Source organism: Bubalus kerabau, chromosome 4 (assembly GCF_029407905.1).
Source record: "Bubalus kerabau isolate K-KA32 ecotype Philippines breed swamp buffalo chromosome 4, PCC_UOA_SB_1v2, whole genome shotgun sequence".
In the NCBI taxonomy this organism is placed as follows: domain Eukaryota; kingdom Metazoa; phylum Chordata; class Mammalia; order Artiodactyla; family Bovidae; genus Bubalus; species Bubalus kerabau.
In genome coordinates, this window is record NC_073627.1 from 23,525,411 (window position 1) to 23,544,374 (window position 18,964).

The following is an 18,964-nucleotide window of genomic DNA, read 5'->3' on the forward strand; positions in this document are numbered from 1 at the left end:
CCTGTCTGTTTCACCAACTGGCCCAGGCTGAGCAGCAGCTAAATGCAGGGGCCCTGACACCACACAGCTGGGGTCCAATCCTACCCTGACACCTGTTGGCCTGATGACCTTGGGCAAGTTGCTTACCTCTTTGTGTCTCAGTTCTCCCATTATAAAATGGGATAATAATAGCATCTACTTCATAGGGTTGTTATGAGGATTTTAAAAGGTTTTATACACCAGAGCCTAGGTACATATAATTACTCAATGAATATTAGCTGTGCCGTGCTGTGCTAAGTCACTTCAGCTGTGTCTGACTCTTTGCGACCCCATGAACTGTAGCCTGCCAGGCTCCTCTGTCCATGGGATTTCCCAGGCAAGAATACTGGAGTGGGTTGCCACGCCCTCCTCTGGGTGATCTTACCGACACAGGGATCTAATCTGAGTCTTTTACATCTCCAGCATTGGCAAGTGGGTTCTTTACCACTAGCGCCTCCTGGGAATCCGGAATTTTAGCTATTATTTATTTTAAAAGTAAGGCTGGAACATAATAGGTAGCCATCAAACATCTATTGAGGTTATTTTATTTATCCATCACTTGCATACTGCTTATTATGTACTAGGCAAGTTCTAAGTATATTATAAATATTAACTCATTCTATAGATGAGGAAACCGAGGCACAGAGAAGTTAATTAACTTCCCCAACGTCGCACAGCTAGTAACTGGTAGAGCCAGGATGCAAACCCCAGGCAGTCTGGCTCCAGCAGCCATGCTTTTAAATAAGTGAATATATATGGCTTTCTTTATGGGGAGGGGAGGCAGAGGTTTCATCCACAGAAATTACTCAGTTCCCACCCCCGGCTTCTTTCAGGTCCCAGGAGCTCCCAGTTGGCAAGTGACAACTGTGGGATGTGAGTCTGGCTGGAAGCCAGAGGTAAACTGCCAAGTCACTGCCCTCAACATGTCGCAGGTGATGTCCAGCCCCCTGCTGGCAGGAGGCCCCGCAGTCGGCTTGGCTCCCTGCGAGGAACCCAGGAGGGCCCTGCACCCAGCCCCCAGCCCCAGCCTGCCGCCGCCGTGTCCCTACTACACCACGGAAGGCTGGGGAGCGCAGGCCCTGATGGCCCCCATGCCCTGCAAGGGGCCCCCTGGCAGGCTCCAGCCAGCCCCACAGGCTGGAGCCAATGCCAGCTGTCTCCTGAAGGCCCCAGGGGAGCAGGTCTCAGGGGCTCAGGAAGACCTTGACTCCTACATTGACTTCTCACTGGAGAGCCTCAACCAGATGATTCTGGAGTTGGACCCCACCTTCCAGCTGCTCCCTCCTGGGCCTGGTGGCCCCGAGGCCCAGCCCACCCAGAGCACTACCTTGGGAAAGAAGAAAGAAGAGCCTGAAGCCTTGGGTAAGGAACTGGGGCACAGTGCTGGGAAGAGGACTTGGGGACAAATCCTTATGAGGAAGGAGTTTTCTATCAAATCGGAGGAACACAGAACAATGTCCTGTTGGGGAGTGCTGTGCATCTCTAAACAAGTTTCTTAACCTCTCTGTTTCCTCTGCTCTATACAAGGGATAAATATAAGTAGTCCTCACTGTCCAATTCTATTTGGTTCTTGAGTTTGGAAAGTGATGGATACCTGTTTTATGTAATTTCTCAAAGAACTAAAATAAGCTAATACAGGTAAGAATACTATACAATGCCATGCATATAAATAAGAGCTCGATAAATGTGTGGTCCCTGAATCTTAGTCTTCTGTGGTGTCTCTCTTTAGGTTCTAACTTGGTCCCCTGAAATTTTTATAGGAATAGTATTGTCACCTCACCAGTAACGATAGATGTAAATAACTTCAAGTATAGACATAGTAAAATAATTAGAACATGATGAATTTTTGAGTATTTATTACTTTTGTTTTTAATATGCCATTACATTGTAAATTTATATAGTTTACTCTTTAGTAATGCCTAAAGCATCAAACTATATTAACTTACAATGTTTACATCATTTAGCAACAAGCTGAAAAAAATCTTGAAAATTTAACAATCAGCTTTTTTGAGCTAGTTCAAGCCAACTCCAAGATACCACCACCTCCACAATTGTCCAGAAATCTCTGCATCTGGCTTTAGTTTCCCAAAGAGTTTCAAGTATACATTGAGGATGAGGATCATGGAGCAGCAGCCCCATTAGACAGGCTGGAAGACTGAGGCCTCCAGGGGTTTAAACAATCAGTGTGGGCTAGGGGATACAGAGAAGATTAGAGATGGGATCCAGGAGAATTTCTGCTTATTGAGCATTTATCATCCTATCCAGGCACTTGTGTGTTGAGCAGTTAATAATTGAACCTTTGATGATAATAATTTGATCCGTCCAATCCACCTCCATGAGACGAATATTTTATCCTCATTTTACAAATGAAAAGACTTGGTTGATGGCCTTGAGTGAGAAGCCAGTGTAGCCTAATCACTGGAGTCGGGCAAACCTTACACAAGCTGCTTACACTTCTTTGTGTCTCAGATTCTTCTTCTGTAAAACAGAGATGAGTTTTCACCTCAAAGGGTATTGCAAGGATTAAAAGGAATAACATCTGATGGGTGTTTATCACAAATCCTGGGACACTATAGGTCATGATCGGTGGTGGCTGTTTATAGTCAACATTGGAGTTGCATTTAGGACCAGCTCCAGGAGAGTGTCAGACCCTGGGGTGGAGGTGAGCCCAGCACCCAGGTCCTCTGGCACCTGGGTTCCTGGGCTCTAGCCAGCCTTCTGCTCCTGCCCCCGGAGCATTGCCTGCCAGGCCTGTTAAATGAACCACCTCCATCCCTCAACAGTCTTTTGCTTCTTAAGGCCGGTCGTGGGCATGTCTCTGCAGAAAAGATAGCTTGGGCCTAATTATCACTGGCAGGAGCAAGCCCGGGACTTTAATGCTCATGCCCCAAGGCAGGGCTTCCATGCACTCAAGGCCAGCTAGGGTGAGAGCAGTCTCTGGGTAGCGTGCACATGTATGGGGTTGGGGTGTTGACAACAGGGCCCTTCCTCCAAGGGACGGATGGGCAGTAGTCAGGCCTTTGAGATGCCCTAGGCACAACCTGCTCTTGTGAGGATGTGACCACCAGACTCTTGGCAGCAGGGGGCGCCAGAGGGCAGCAGTGGTCCCAGGGTCCTGATGAAGCCACCTAGCTCCCCTTGATGGAATTTCTAAAAATCCTCTCCTCTTAGCTCTGCCTGAATACCAGCGATGCCTGGGAGCTCACTACCTCCTAGGGTATCCAGAGGGTCAGCTCCCTGTTGAAAGTTCTCTGCCATCAGAAGAATAGTGAGAGCCTGCCCGTCACTGTGGTGACTGCAAACCCTCCCCTCAGACCACTGCTCCTGGTGACAAAGCTCTCCCCGACCCACAGCCCCTCGGTGAGTTTTCACCCAGCCAAATGTGCCCAGTGTGCAGGGCCCCTCTGTTTGCACTCTCACTCGTCCTACTTTTGGCGTGTTGAGTGGAAGATGGTCTGCAATTGTGATGCCAGCAGACGTTCACAGCTTCTCTTTGTCCCAACTTGGCAGAATCAAAAGTTAACCATTGGCTATCCTATATCGATCCCTCCCTTAAAAATGTATAGAGGGATTTTTGTAAGCATGATCCCAGCGTCTACCCTGGGAAGAAAATAGTGGAAACCTCATTTACAGATGAGAACACTGAGGCTCAGGGGGAGGAAATGATGGCCACAGTCACACAGCTAGTGAGTGGTAGGTCAGCTCAAAGCCCAGACCTCTGGGCTCCAAAGTCCATATTCTAACTTTTCTTTCTTCCTCGGAGCAAGTTTTCTGCCCTCCAGGGCTTCACTGAGTTTACATCACCACCCCCTCCAGTTTCTCTGCCTCTGCGTCTTGCTGACCTTCCTTCAGATTAACCAGAGGTGGGCCAGGGGCGGCATGGTAGCGGGGAGCAGGCATGTATCCACCACCCCCAGGGAACACAGCTTCTAGAAGCAAACACCATATCCCCTCCTCTGCCACCCCTCCCCATCTTTGGAACAGGCCTCCATTTTATTTTCCAGAATTTCTGCCAGGCAAGGCAGTTTGCCAATCCTGAGTGAAGGGTGTTTAATAACCGTCTGTCCGCCCCCCACCCACACAGGCCCCCCTCCACCCATCCAGCCTGGTGCCGGCGCCTGCATCCACCCAGCACTGCTCAGACTTGCCCCACGGGCCTGTAAACAGCAACTGCACGCAGGTGATGGGGTGGGGGCCCCGCCACCCCAGCCACATCCACCTCGAGGCCAGGCTACAGCAGCGGGAGTGACTCACAGCTCCAGGACTCCTCCCTCCCTTCCTGCCCGAGTCTGCTTGCTCTTTCTCGGTCCCTCAGCTAGGCCTTTGGTCTCTCTTCACCAGGCCGGGAGACCCTCCCCAAAGCCACTGAGCACCTACTTACGGGTAAGGCCTTTGGCAAAGGGTCCCGAGGAGCCTGTCTCCGTGGAAGAGCTCCCTGCAGACAGAGCGCAGGAGCAGGGATCAGTTTCCTCAGCCCTTTCTGTAACATTATTCATGTATTTGTTTGGCTGCTCTTAGTTGCAGCATGCCGGACCTTCGATCTCCACTGCGGCATATGGGATCTTTAACTGTGGCCTGTGGGATCTAGGGCCCTGCATTGTGAGCGTGGAGTCTTAGCTACTGGACCACCAGGGGAGTCCCTCCTCAACTTTTGTGAGCCTTGACTTCTCATCTGACATGGAATTAAGAATGTTTCCTACTTCAGTCAAGTTGTCATGCGAGTTAAATGAGCTAACACAGGTAATATGCCCGTGGCAGTGCTATCCCACAATGCTCAGTAAATACCAGCCTTTGTTTTAAAAGGGGCAATAAATCTTAGCTCTACCCTTACATTTCTCCGAGCCTCAGTTTCCTGCACTGTAAAAGCAGTGCCTGCTGGCACGGGGCATAAGGGCAGTCTTGAGGTTTGAAAGGATTATGAGCATAAACACTGTGAAAGTGAAAGTGTTAGTCACTCAGCCGTCTCCAACTCTTTGTGACCCCATGGACTGTAGCCCACCAGGCTCCTCTGTCCATGGAATTCTCCAGGCAAGAATATTGGAGTGGGTACCCGTTCCCTTCTCCAGGGGATCTTCCTAACCCAGGGATCGAACCCGGGTCTCCTTCATTGCAGGCAGATTCTTTACCATCTGAGCCACCAGGGAAGCCCATAAATACTATAAAGACCTATTTAAAAAAAAAAAGTCGTGCTTGCCAACCTTGCAGAAGAATCTACCCCAGTCCAAAACTTCCCTCTCAGAGCCCACAATACATTGTACCAAATATTCTCTTGTCCTCATCAGTGGGACCCTCACCTTAGCCAGAGTATTAGCCAACTGGCCAATACTGTCCCCCAAAAGTAGGCAGGCAGGAGACGCTCTTTGAAGCCCACCATGGACCAGGCTCCAGGCTCCACTCATCAGTGTATCTCATCCTTACCAGAATCTTGGGAGGTTGGTTTTAGATCCTCACTTTACAGATGAGGAAACTGAGGCTCAGAGCAGTTAGGAAAATTACCTGATGATTCTTGGCGGGAAAGTGGCAAAGCCTAGACTCACACCTAGGTTTGTTTGTCGACAAAGCCAGGCCTGTTCCTCCACCCCCTGGGACAGCATGCCCAGGTCGACCTGCCAGCCTCCCCCCTCCATCTGATGCAATCCTCCGCCCCTACCCAGCCCAAGCAGGCTCAGACAGAGGCAGTAACCATGAGCAGGGCCAGAAGGTCCTAGCCCAGAGCGGGCTGGGGCAGGCAGGGACTTCAGGGGTGGTAAGGGGGGATAGTGCATGCACCAGAGCCCAGGGGGGTGGGAAGCTGGCAGATGGGAGTTAAGGGTACAGTTTCCCATGACTCTGCCCTAGTCTTCATCCTGGGAAGCCAGAGGCAGGACTCACTACCCTCTAGAAGGGAGCAGCTCAATGACCCCCTTCGTTCACTTCCTTTCCCAGAACAGCACCAAGAACAGCTCCCCTCCCCAAAGTCAGGAGGAGAGGTACCCATCCCCCGATGGGCAGAACCAGAGGGCGCCCCACTCCAGGGAGGAACAAGAGTCCTAGGTGCCCCCACTAGGGAATGAAAGCGCATCAGAGTGAGTCAGCAGCCTCGGGTGCTAAGAATCTACAGCTCAGTAAAGCAGGCAAGCCCTGCCCCCAGGGAGTTCTCGTGCGCAAGTGAACCCTCACGCTGACTTGTCAAACTCCAAGGTGCACCCAGCTCCCCTGGGATTTTGCTAAAATGCAGATTCTGATTCGGTAGGCCTAGGGTTGAGCCAGAGATTCCGCACAATCTCCCAGCTCCCTGGTGAAGGGGTGCTGCAGGGCCAGGGACCACAGGGGTGCAGTCCAGTGCACGGTGAAAACACCTAGGGAGCTAAGTGAACACCCTGAGGCCTGGGCCCACCCCTGGAGGTTCTGATCTAATTGGCACCAGATGGAGCCTGAGTTTTAGGACTTTTCGAAGCTCATCTGGTAATTCTAGCATGCAACCAAGCTTGAGAATCCCTGCCTCCGTTGCAGGAACAGACATAGAAACCGCTTTCACCAGCCTGAGTAATACAGGCATCTCAAGATGTGACCGGTGCAGTCATTCCGGCTGGGGAGTGGAACACACACAAAGGAGAGGATCTCTCAGCTTTAAAAGGCTTACTATGTGCCAGATGCTGTGCTGTGCCACCTACCTTCATCTCAGTTCATCCTTACTGTAACACCAAGAGGCTGGGTATAGCCACCCAATTCTACAGGCCTGGAAACTGAGGCTCTAGGTGGTCAAGTCACTTCTCCAAGCTCTCAGAGAGCAAGGGGCAGAGCCAGATTTGAAACCCAGGTCTGTCTGACTCCAAAGCCCATGTTCGTGTCACTCTCTCCACCCACGGGCAGTTGTCACAGAGAGGGTGATGTTGAAACTGGTCCCTGAAGGTGAAGCTGGAGGCTGATCCTGATTCCAACAAACATCTCCCTGGGCCTCAGTTTCCTCATCTGTATAAGAAAGGGTGGTGGTCCAGTGGTTAAGACTCCACACTTCCACTGCAGGTTACATGGGCTTGGTCCTTGGTTGGGGCACTAAGATCCTACATGCCTTGGGGCACAGCCCAATTTTTTAAATATATGCGTGCTAAGTTGCTTCAGTCATGTCCCACTCTTTGTGACCCCAAGGACTGTAGCCTGCCAGCCTTCTCTGTCCATTGGATTCCCCAGGCAAGAATACTGGAGTGGGTTGCTGTGCCCTCCTCCAGGGGATCTTCCCAACCCAGGGATTGAACCCACGTCTCTTAATGTCTCCTGCATTGGCAGGAAGGTTCTTTACCACAAGCACCATCTAGGAAGCCCACATATATATGGGCTTCCCTGGTACCTCAGACTGTAAAGAATCTGCCTGCAATGCAGGACTCCTGGACACAGCAACCCACTCCAGTATTCTTGCCTGGAGAAGTTCCCATGGACTGTAGCCCACTAGGCTCCTCTGGTAGGCTACAGTTCATGGGGTCGCAAAGAGTCAGACACGACTGAATGACTAAGCACAGCACAGCACTCTCTAAGAAAGAAGAGACCAGATGGTCTTGAGGACTCTTCCAGCATCCTTGTTCTGCGAGTCTAAGCTCCCTGGTTTCACCAATGCTCTGCTTCTCTCCCCAAAGATATAAAGTACATCGAGGTGACCTCCACCAGGTCAAGGTGCCACGATGGCCCACGGAGCTGCTGCAGCCCATCTATCACCCCACCCTTCGGCTCCCCACGCACTGGCGGCCTCCTCCTTTCCAGAGACCTCCCCCGAGAGACTCGAAGCAGCAGCGAGAGCCTCATCTTCTCTGGGAGCCAGGGCAGGGGGCACCAGCACCCCGCTCCCCCCTTGGCAGCTCCCTCCTCTCACCCCCCAACATCTCCCAGCATCTCCATTCCTGGCATGGGGAGCAAGGCCTCAGGCCCCCACAGCTTGGGCTCCCCACTGGTGGCTTCCCCAAGCTTGGAGAAGGGGCTGGGGGGCCAGGGCCCACAGCTGAGCAGCAGAGTCTCCATGCTGTCAGGCAGCCCAGCGTCTGATGTCAGCTATGTATTTGGAAGGTAGGTAACTCCCACTACAGCTTCTGATGTTGCCTTCATCACACACACACACACACACACACACACACACCCTAAATCAGACATCCCGCTCTTTCTGAGCAAAATCTGGGACTGTACCAAAAATAAAAATGAATGTTCTCTTTTATGCCATTTGGCTCTCAAGCTTTCCTCAAGCATTTAGAATATCATTCAATATAGGAAAATCTTGACTTCTATTTACCTCCTGGGAAAAGAACTACTGCATTAATGAGGCTCACCTGTATCCTGTCCAGCCCTCCTACAGCCCATCTGTAGGAAGATTTAAAAAAAAAAAAAAAAACCCTAAAACACAGAATATAAACAGAATCGAGGGTCTGGGAAAAGCTTCCTTCATCTTTGTTCCTGGCAAAACCTAGCAGGAAGGAAGCAAATCTGGCAGGGCATTATTCACAATCACCCCAGCCCAGTTCTCTGCAGGCTTCTGAGTAGAGTCACACACTCACCCATCTTGCCCTGGAAAACCAAACCACAGGACCTCTGTCCCCCATACCAGCTCCAAAGCCACTGTGCCCAGGCAGTCCCTGGCAAGGAGACTGGGATTCCATAGCCATGCGTTGGCATGGGCCTCTGAGCTCAGGGAGAAGCCTGGCTGGCTGCAGAGCTGGCCTCTTTCTCTTCCTCCAGCTGGAGAATTCCCTCTGCATCAGTCATGGACATAGTCCAGCCCAGGTCCAGCCTGTGTGCCGGACTCTTGGGAATGCTTGGGGTTGGGGGGTAGGGAGGATGGCTGGTATGACATCTCACTTGGATGGCTTGGAAGGCAGAGGGAACAGAGTCCCTTGCAGGGGGCAGCCCATTGGCTACTTTAATTGACCACAGACCCTACATTGCAGGTACACTCCTATATCCTTCAGCATCCCTTAGGGCTCAGATGGGCTCTGGGGACGGGGTGGGGGGCGGATGGGTGAAGTATACAGTTCTCTGACCAAAGCCACGGGCACCTACATCACTAAATTCCAGAGCCCAGCTCTGGCTCCAGACAGTCCACTCCCACCTCCTAACACTCTGCCTTCCTGCTGCTCTCTCCCCTCACAGCAGCCAGTCCCTCCTCCACTCCAGCATCTCCAGCCATCAGTCATCTTCTAGATCCTTGGAAAGCCCCAGCAGCTCTTCCTCCAGCCTCCACAGCCTTGGTCCAGTGTCCCTGTATACAAGAGCCAGTGACCTCCAGGTTCCCAGCAACGCCACCCCAAGCATGGGCCAGCCCAGAGCAACCCGCTCCCCACCACTGGCCAAGGAACATGCCAGCAGCTGCCCACCATCCATCACTAACTCCATGGTGGACATACCCATTGTGCTGATCAACGGTTTCCCAGAGCCAGGATCTCCCCCATCCCAGAGGACCCCAGGACCCCAGGACTTTGTCCGCCCTGGGGCTACTTCTTCCAGCACGCCCTGTCCAGCCACCAGGAGCCACAGCCAGACCCTGCCAGAAGCCCCTCCCACCGCATCCCCGGAGGGTAAGTTGTAAACCAGTCAATACCTCACGCTTTGTAAGGTTTGGCTAATGGAGAACAGGCAAAGCACCAATGCATTTCTTCAAGAGCGGGTCAATACACTGATTAAGTACCTACTGTGTGCCAAGCACTGTGCCACTTAGTAGGGACACAGTCTAGAAAGAGAGGGGGAAAACCCAAAGGGTTACTGCAGAGTAGGATAAACACAGAAGTAAAGAGATGTTCTGAGTCTTGTGAGGCTACAGAGGAAGGAGTGAGCCTTTTTACCTGGAGAAGTGGGGAGGCCAAAAAGTGGATCAAAAGTTCATGGCCATAGCAGGAGAGGAAGGGCTGCCCCAGCAGAGGGAACAGCCAGGCCAGAGGTACGAAGGTGTGGAAGCACATGGCATGTTTAGGAAATGACTTGGATGTTGGGATGTGCAGGGCGAGGTCATTGGGAGTAATTTGGGGCCAGATTGGGAAAGACCATGAATGCCAAGCTGAAGAGTAAACTTTACCCTTTAGGGACCAGGAGACCCTCAGTTCAGTTCAGTCACTCAGTCGTGTCCGACCCTTTGCACCCCCATGAATTGCAGCATGCCAGGCCTCCCTGTCCATCACCAACTCCTGGGGTTCACTCAAACTCTTGTCCATTGAGTCAGTGATGCCATCCAGCCATCTCATCCTCTGTCATCCCCTTCTCCTCCTGCCCCCAATCCCTCCCAGCATCAGTCTTTTCCAATGAGTCAACTCTTCGCATGAGGTGGCCAAAGTATTGGAGTTTCAGCTTTAGCATCAGTCCTTCCAAAGAACACCCAGGACTGATCTATCCTCAGAGACTCTCAGACCGGAGAGAGATGGACTCAGAGGCGCATGCTCAATCCATCACTCTGGCAGCTGCGCGGCAGATGAATTGCAGGGCCTGGCCTGGCAGGGAGAGGAGTTTTTATTTGGTTCTGTTTGGGTTTTCATCACGAAGTGGTCCAGGGCGAGGCAGAGGGTGGAGGAGAGTGGACAGAGCCAGGAGACCCTCAGGATATGGAAGCAGCAGGCTGGGTGACTAACCCAGGAGAGGGAGAGTCAGTCCTAGCTCTGACGTTGGTGGATGACGAACACAGACGGGGCAGGACAGGGTAACGGAGACAATGCATTCCAACTCAGACAGCTAAAAACCACAAAACAGCAACCACCCTCCTCCCTGTAGTCAGAAACTACAGGCATCCAAAAAGAACAAAGCCAACCAGAGCCCAAAGCAGTAAACACAGGCTAACCCTTAGCACCCTGGGGTCTCTCTCTCCCAGGAGCAGAGCCCCCCACTGAGCCCCAAGGACAGGAGGCCTGCTTGCCTGTGGCTCAGTCATCTCCTTCCCGGGCTCTCAGCCCTCACATGGCCACAGACATCAAGGTACTCCTGGGGGGTGTGAAATGCTCACTCTAGCCTGCTGCTCGCTCCCACCCACGAAGCCATGTCAATGAGAACAAGAGAAAATGAGGTGACAAGCATGCCTTTGAACATTTTCTTAGGACAAATCGTTTGCATGTATCAGTACATTTTTTATGATGAGTTACTCTCAACTGGCAGTAACACACCTTTTCAAGATGCCAAAACCGAGAACCACTGCTCTCTGCCTTTGTTGTTCAGTCACTATGTCAAGTCCACCTCTTTGTGAACCCATGAATTGCAGCCAGGCTTCCTTGTCCTTCACTGTCTCCTGGAGTTTGCTCAAATTCATGTCCATTGAGTCGGTGATGTCATCCAACCATCAGGGACCCAGGGAAATGGGGGGGTGGAATTTTCACATCTCAAAGAGCACATTTATTTGGCCTGGTGATATCCCCATCCAGGGTTGGTGATTCCCGGATAATCACACATTATTCCTGGGATCTTAGCAAATTCCACAAACTATTCTCAAGACAAGATTCAGTTTCATTTCCAAGTTGTTGGAACATTATAGACCCTCACAGGATTTCTGGTTCACTCAGTTACCTCTGGGTTTCAGGAGGGAAAGAGCCGTCTCAGATCAGAATCCAACTCCATCTCCGGGCTCCTGGATGCTCTTCTGCCCAGATCTGCTGTCTTCCTTTCCTTTCTCCTTTTCTTCATTTTCTTTTGCAAACTGAATATCCCCACCACCACCAAGAAACTCATAGGATTATTAAAGGGGAAGAAAAATGTGAAGTGAAGCAAATGATGCATCTCAGAGTCTTTTATTTATCCCGTTTCTGTCTCTACTGCATAATATTCAATTTGAGAAACTGTTTCTCATTGAATTGAGTTTTTAATCTATTTGTTTGTGATCCGTTACCAAGGATACAAGGGTAGACTCCTAGATGGCACAAAGCCCTGGGATTCTTCTGATGGACTTTGCCCCTTTAGGGAGCTGGAGATACAATGGAGTAGGGATACGGGAGGATGGGTTGAATGGAACCACTGGACAGAGAAAGGGGAGGGTCTCTCAGTTCCCTTCTATCCGGCCTACAGGGTTCTCCTTCCCTGTCTGTCTCCAGGTCCTGCCAGGGACATGCAGCCCACCATGAAGTTTGTGATGGACACATCTAAATACTGGTTTAAGCCAAGCATCTCCCGAGAGCAAGGTAAAATGAAGCCCTGATTCAGGGACTGAGTGACCCAGGAATCAGGTCTGGGTCCCGGCACCCCACATCGGGCAGATGGGGCCCTGGGTTCATGTAGAGGAGGGAACGGAATGGCAAACTGCAAGTCCAGGGAAGGGGGTGTGCTGCGAACCCCATGACCCAAGGAAATAATGACTGTAGCAGGAACAGTGGAGGTTAGACAACAGAAAGGACTTCCTGGGGACCAAAGGCAATTCTGTATCATCTGCTCTATGAGGACCCAATTGGGCTGAGGCAGGGAGGGTATCCCAGTGGGGTGGTGACTCTCTCTGACTCAAGGATTGTTCCAGCCATCGAGCTGCTGAGGAAGGAGGAGCCGGGGGCTTTCATCGTGCGGGACAGTTCTTCATACCGGGGCTCCTTCGGCCTTGCCCTGAAGGTGCAGGAGGCCCCCACATCTGCCCAGAGCCGACCAGGTAGGCTGTCTGTGTATTCGATCAAGGCCTCTTAGAAGCACCTGGGTGTGGTGGGTTCCAGTCCCAGCTCTGCCGCTCACTTGCAGGGTGACCTTGGGCCATTCCCATAATGACTCCTGGGAAGATGGACCTTGGTCTCCCAGCACTGAGGCTCCCCAAGTCCCCAGACTCCTTGCTCTACCCTCCGGTGGGAAGAAGAAGAGGGTCCCAGACCCCCTCCAGCCTGCGCTCTTCTGGTATCCACCTCTGTGCAGACCGGCTTTCTCACAAAGGAATGTAATGTAGTAATAACTTGTGAAAACGAGACCCTTTTGGTTTGGTCTGTTTTTCTCAAATAAGAAGTAACTAGTAACATTTTATATCAAGTTTATAAAGTTTGATTTTTTTTCCTCCATGAATTCAATTTATTTTTATTAAGTAAATACTGGGCTTTATGAGCTTCCCCAGTGGCTCAGTGGCAAAGAATCCACCTGCAATGCAGGAGACGTGGAGACCTGTGTTCAATCCCTGGGTTGGGAAGATCCCCTGGAATAGGAAATGGCAACCCACTCCCAGTATTCTTGCCTGAAAAATTCCACGGACAGAGGAGCCTAGTGGGCTACAGTCCATGGTGTCGCAAAGAGTTGGAAACAACTGAGGGACTAAACAACCATGGCGTGTGTGCTAGCATAGCCCCTGTGGTCTTGCACAGAGCACATGTGGATGGAGCATCCACCCTTCCCCAGACACTGTGCAAGGCACCAGTGAAACCCCACTGAGGACAGAGATAGGAACAGACCATTGTATTACAGGGTTCCTGGGCCACAGCCCTTCATCAAAGGCCCAGGATTGTAGCTGTTACACAAGGAATGGATAAGGGAACTGACAACTCCCAGAGGGAGTTAATGACCCCTGAACCAGCAAGTAATAGAGAAAGAGGATAAAAACCCCAAGTCCACATTCTCTACACCACACCTCTCTGTTCAAATAAGAAAGTGACCTCTGGGCAGTGTTAGTTATCAAGGAAGCCCTGCCAAGGAGTCCAAAGAAAGCAGGAAGCTGTGGGCTGGTGGAGAAGAGGCCAGGGGCGTGGTGCCCCCTCCCAAGGCCAGCCTGGCGCCAGCAGGACCATATGATGGAGAATGATAGCACCTGGGAGGGAGTAAGAAGCGGGAGCAGGAAACCCAGCCCAAGAGTTATTGAAACCAAAAGCAAGGTCTCCTGAAAAAAGAATTGCACGTGTGCATACTAAGTCACTCAGTTGTGTCCTACTGGACACAAGGCTTTGAGCAAAAACGTTGTCGGCACCTCCTTCATGGGAGACCTCGAGGATAGGACACCTACCTGCAGTCCCACCCAGAGGCAGGGGGATGGACAAGTTAACCTCTGGATGGACTGGAAGAGGCGGGTCAGGAAACAGGTTGCACTCCATCCATACGCTTTCTCTGACCAGGCGAGGACAGCAGTGACCTCGTCCGCCACTTCCTCATCGAGTCTTCCGCCAAAGGGGTGCATCTCAAAGGAGCAGACGAGGAGCCCTACTTCGGTGAGCTGAGCCTCTCCAGCCCTCAGGCCCCTTCCAGGCAGGGTAGGTGGCCTGGGGAAGGCTCCTGATGCACGGCTTCTGTTTCCTCACAGGGAGCCTCTCTGCCTTCGTGTGCCAGCACTCCATCATGGCCCTGGCCCTGCCCTGCAAACTCGTCATCCCGCAGAAAGGTGGGCTGGGGCTCCACGCCTGTTCATTCTCAGGGGTCACCTCTCACCTTACTTAGGGATCATGTTAGTGTCCCAGTGAAAAGTGCGTGCTCTGGAGTCTGTCCACATCTCCACCTCCTAGCTATGAGCATCTGAGAAGGTCAACCTCACTGAGCCTCTGTTTCCTCATCTATGAAATGGGCACACTTAGCATCACACCTACTTCTAGGCTGAGTGGGGGGTGAAATGAAAAAGCTCGGGCAAGGCTTTTGGCACAACGCCTGGTGCTGAGTTGATGTTTGAGAAATAGCAGCTCTGTTTCGGAGAGGAGAAAAAAAGCATAAATCTGCCCATTCGGCCAGGTTTGGTTTTTACTTCCAGGTCCAACATTTACTGGTAGGCTACAGTCCATGGGGTCGCAAAGAGTCGGGACACGACTGAGCGACCTCACTTTCCACCATTTACTGGGCGTCCCCTCCTCCATTCACACCTCACTCCAACCCTGTGAAGCACTCACCGCTGTTGCTGTCCCCATTTCACAGATAAGAAAAGGAAGGGTCGAATCTGAACCCAAGTCTCCCTTACTGTCTTGTTCCAAAGTGTTCAGGGAGCTAACAGAGCACAAAGGTACAGACAGCTGTTTTATGAACCCCAAGGAAGAGAATTATGAGAAGAAAGAAATGATTAATGGGTGAAATTTGGGGAGAAAGAAAGAAAAGGAAGATTCGAGGCATTAAGTAACTTCCTCAAGGGCACAGAGTCAAACCTCCAGCCCAAGTCAGGGAGCCCTCTCCAGAGCTTACAGCCCAGCACAACACCAGGTGCCCCCACATCTCAGGGTGTGCAGGAGAGCTGGGGGGGGTCCAGGGAGAGGAGTCAAGGCCAAGGGAGCCGCGGGTGTGGTGATGGCGAGAGCCTCCCTGCTTTCTGCAAAAAAAAAAAAAAGCCTAGGTTTGGGACAGGGTCCGAAAGAAGCAGGAGGTCAGGGGCCTCTGAGGCCAGGTCACCGCTGCAGTCCAGGGGCCGGAGGCGGGAGGGGGAAGGAGGGATCAAAAAGCTTGCCAGCTAGGCTTTGGGGGAGCTCAGGGCAGCTCCGATTGCCTAATTACAGGAATCACACCTGGTTTCTCAGCCAAGTCACCTCCTGAAGGTGGGGGCGGAGGTGGGACCCGTTTGAAGGGCTGAATGACGCCTGTTCCTAGGAAGGGGGTCCACTGACTGCACCCCACCCCTGGGGGCCTGTTCCTTTGCTTTGGCTCAGAATTGGGAGGTGGAGACGGGGCCTCCGACCCCTCTGCAGATGGCCAGGCCTCCTGTCTGAAGAAATCTGCCGGTGAGTGGGGGGCAGGGTGGGGGGAAGGCTTGGCTGTGCCCCGCCCCAGGGCACCTCCCAGCCCTGTGCAGGCACAAGCAGGTCCACACGTGTTTCCCATTGCAGCTTTATTTCTCCATCTTTAACAAGGTGCCACATTCTTCCCTCTGCCTGTAAACCAGGAGATGAGAGGCTGAGGGCAGCAGGCCAGGAGGAAGAGGGGCAGGAGAGGAGGGGCGGGCATGGTGAGGCTTAGAGCCCATCCCACATACAGGGAGCACACATGGATAAACTAGGTTCTCTCTGGGTCTGAAGGGCCTGGCCCTGGAGAGGGCATCCTCCGTGGAGTGTCAGGTCTGAGTCCTGGGGGCGGTCTATATGGGAAGGGTCACTTTTCATCACATCCAAGGGCCAGGCACGGGTCAGCACCTGGGTGACTGACAGCTCGTATTCCGTGCCCCAAGCACAAAGGCCCCCTCCCCATTCCTGTCTCCTCCCTCTTCTCTCAGCAAGGGGCCAGGGCCCTGCGGTTGGGGGTCGAGGGTAGGGGTGGGGGCAGCACCAGCCATGGGACAGAAGGAAGGTTTGCCTGGACGCCCCTATACACACAGGGCAACATGCCATCCTTGCCTCCTGCTGGAGGGCCAGAGGCCAGAGCAATGCAAACAACAGACGACCTCAAAGTCCTCTGGGGTTAGCCCCAAATTTCAGTCACCCACACAGTCCCCACCCACCCGCCTGATGGCTCAAAGAGGAAGCCTGCTAGATTCCCCAAACAGGATGGCACCCCTATTCCCCAGTTCTGGGCAGATGGACAGCAGGGCCTGGGTGACCTCCACTCACCCAGCGGATTCTGGCAGGGCCCCAAAGCAGTATCTGCACCCGCCCCCCTCCCCTCAGGTTGCCATGCCCTGTACCTGAGCTCTGTGAGCGTGGAGACCCTGAGCGGAGCCCTGGCCGTGGAGAAGGCCATCTCAGCCACCTTGGAGAGGGATGTTCTCCCCACGCCCACCGTGGTCCACTTCAAAGTCACCGAGCAGGGCATCACCCTGACTGACGTCCAGAGGAAGTAAGGGACTTCCCTTGTCCTGGGGCTGCGGGGCTGGGCAGGGTGAGCTGGAGGGGATGGCTGAGATGGCTGTGGAGCAGTGGTAGAGCTGGAGTTCAGGCTCCTGGACCCAGTGAGGTCAGTCATGTGCTGAGTGACTCCAGACAAGTTCTCTGCCTTCTCTGGGCCTCAGTGCAATGACTACCTTCTGAAGCCCCACTTCATCGTGACTGATGGATTTGGAATTAACAACAGTTAAATCTGTATCCATTGATGGAGCATCTCCTGTAGGCCAGACTCTGGGGGACCAGTGAGATCGCTCCATCCCAGGCTCAGGGATTCAGCCCAGCAAGATCCTGGCCCTGGGCTGGAGGAATAAGAGATGACCAGCCGTAATTGCGTGCTTAGTCGCTTCAGTTATGTCCGACTCTTTGTGACCCCATGGACTATAGCCCACCAGGCTCTTCTTCCTGTGGTGTTCTCCAGACAAGAGTACTGGAGTGGGTTGCCATGCCCTCCTCCAGCAATTTCTACCCTCAAATCATTAAATGACACAGTGGGCGATTGGGTGGGTTGGTAGAAAACCCCAATACATAGGACACAAGGCAGATGACCTTCATGAAAGGAGAGAAATACAAACACATGTCCGAGGCCAGCAGTAAAAAGGTCACAGCAGGCTGTCAGGGGTCATGGAACTATGAGGCTCTTGGAGGACAGGAAGCTGGAGATGATGGAGGTGGGCCAGGACACTGGGACGGGCTCTCACCAGCTCCCCTTCCCTCCCCGCCTCCTCCCAGGGTATTTTTCCGGCGCCATTACCCCCTTGCCACCCTCCGATTCTGTGGCATGGATCCCGAGCAACGGAAGTAAGTTCAAGTCTGGGCCAGACTGAAAAGGCCAGCCAGGGTCTAGCTGCCCGCTGACTCTGGGGCTGGGGTCCCAGACAGAGCCTCTGAACCTCAAGGGGTGAGGAGCAACAGAATGAAGGGAGGGAGCATGGTGGGGATAGAGGAAACACAGCTGGCCATTATCGGCTCCTCCCACCCCGCGGGGCTCAGCCAGAGTTCTGTGAAATGGAGCGGAGAATCGGTACCCAGGACTATCTTTGTTCCTCTCCCACAGGTGGCAGAAATACTGCAAGCCCTCTCGGTAAGGCCTCCCTGTCCACTCAGTCAGTCACCATGAGAGGTCTCCCTGGGGCAGGGCCCGGACCCAACACAGGGAGGGAGTCAGGGAAGGAGGGAGGCCCCATGCTGACCTTAAGAGCCCATGGGTTTGCTGAGGGCACAGGCCCTGGCCCTCTGGGAGCCACCAGTCTGAATGGGGCAAACAGGAGCCTGGGAGCCCTGTCTTCTCGGGGAGGCACAGGCTTTAGTCTGGAGGGACCCTCCAGTCTGCTGGGGAATACACAGGTCCTGTCCTCAGGGCCCTCATTCCAAAGGAGAGAAACCCAGATCTTAAACTCAGGGATCTCCCAGTCTGACGGAGGAGGCACATCCTCCCACTAGGAGAGCTCCCATCATGACAAGGTGCTGGGTTGGCGAAGGGTGGGAAGGAGGTGCTGGGCTGGGGAAGGGCTGAGTTCCCCAGCTCCCAGTCTCGTGCCTCCCTGGGCTCTCCTCACCCCAGCTCTCCTCTCCCATCAGGATCTTTGGGTTTGTGGCCAAGAGCCAGACTGAGTCCCAGGAAAATGTGTGCCACCTCTTTGCGGAGTATGACACGCTACAGCCGGCCTCACAGGTCATCAATCTGGTGGGTGCTCTGCTGCAGGACCCAGAAAGGATGTAGGGGAGGGAGCTTCCTGTGTGCCTTCCCAGACATCCCAAGGGGCTTGCTCAGGATCCCCCCTCTGCCCTGAGCAAGAAGCCTCTTACCACACTGATGGACCAATCCACTGGACTGGAGGAGAACGGTACCAGGTTGAAACCCTTGAACTCACTATGACCTTCAGCCAGACCCCCTTCCCTCCCGGGGTTCAGTCTCTTCAGCCTTAAAGGAGCAGGACTTCCCTGGTGGTCCAGTGGTTAAGAATCCAATGCAGGGGACAGGGGTTTCAACCCCTGGTCGGAGAAGATTTCATATGCCATGGAGAAACTAAACCAGTGCTCCACACCCACTGAGCCCACACTTTAGAGCCTGTGCTCTACAACAAGAGGCCAGCACAGTGAGAAGCCCACACACTGAAAGTAGAGAGTAACCCCTGCTCGCCACAACTAGAGAAAGCCCGTGCACAGCAATGAAGATCCAGTGCAGCCAAAGACAAATAAATAAATGTTTTAGAAGGATACGTAAAAAAAAAAAAAAAAAAGGAGGCAACGGACAGGATCAGCTGTCTCGGACATCTGTGGGTATC

At 52.9% G+C, this 18,964-nt stretch overlaps 2 protein-coding genes across 2 annotated transcripts in view; both read left to right on the forward strand.

The window, feature by feature from the left end:
* Positions 1 to 18,964, forward strand: part of TOP2A (DNA topoisomerase II alpha) — a 210,549-nt gene that overhangs the window by 119,708 nt on the left and 71,877 nt on the right. The window lies entirely within an intron of this gene.
* TNS4 (tensin 4) lies at positions 855 to 18,855 on the forward strand. The gene is made up of 12 exons (XM_055575927.1): positions 855 to 1,380; positions 7,629 to 8,052; positions 9,127 to 9,551; positions 12,036 to 12,122; positions 12,452 to 12,577; positions 14,010 to 14,102; positions 14,195 to 14,272; positions 15,513 to 15,584; positions 16,464 to 16,632; positions 17,409 to 17,477; positions 17,734 to 17,760; positions 18,258 to 18,855. The coding sequence occupies exons 1-12, from the start codon at positions 942 to 944 to the stop codon at positions 18,397 to 18,399; spliced, it is 2,151 nt and encodes a 716-aa protein (XP_055431902.1). The 5' UTR covers positions 855 to 941; the 3' UTR covers positions 18,400 to 18,855.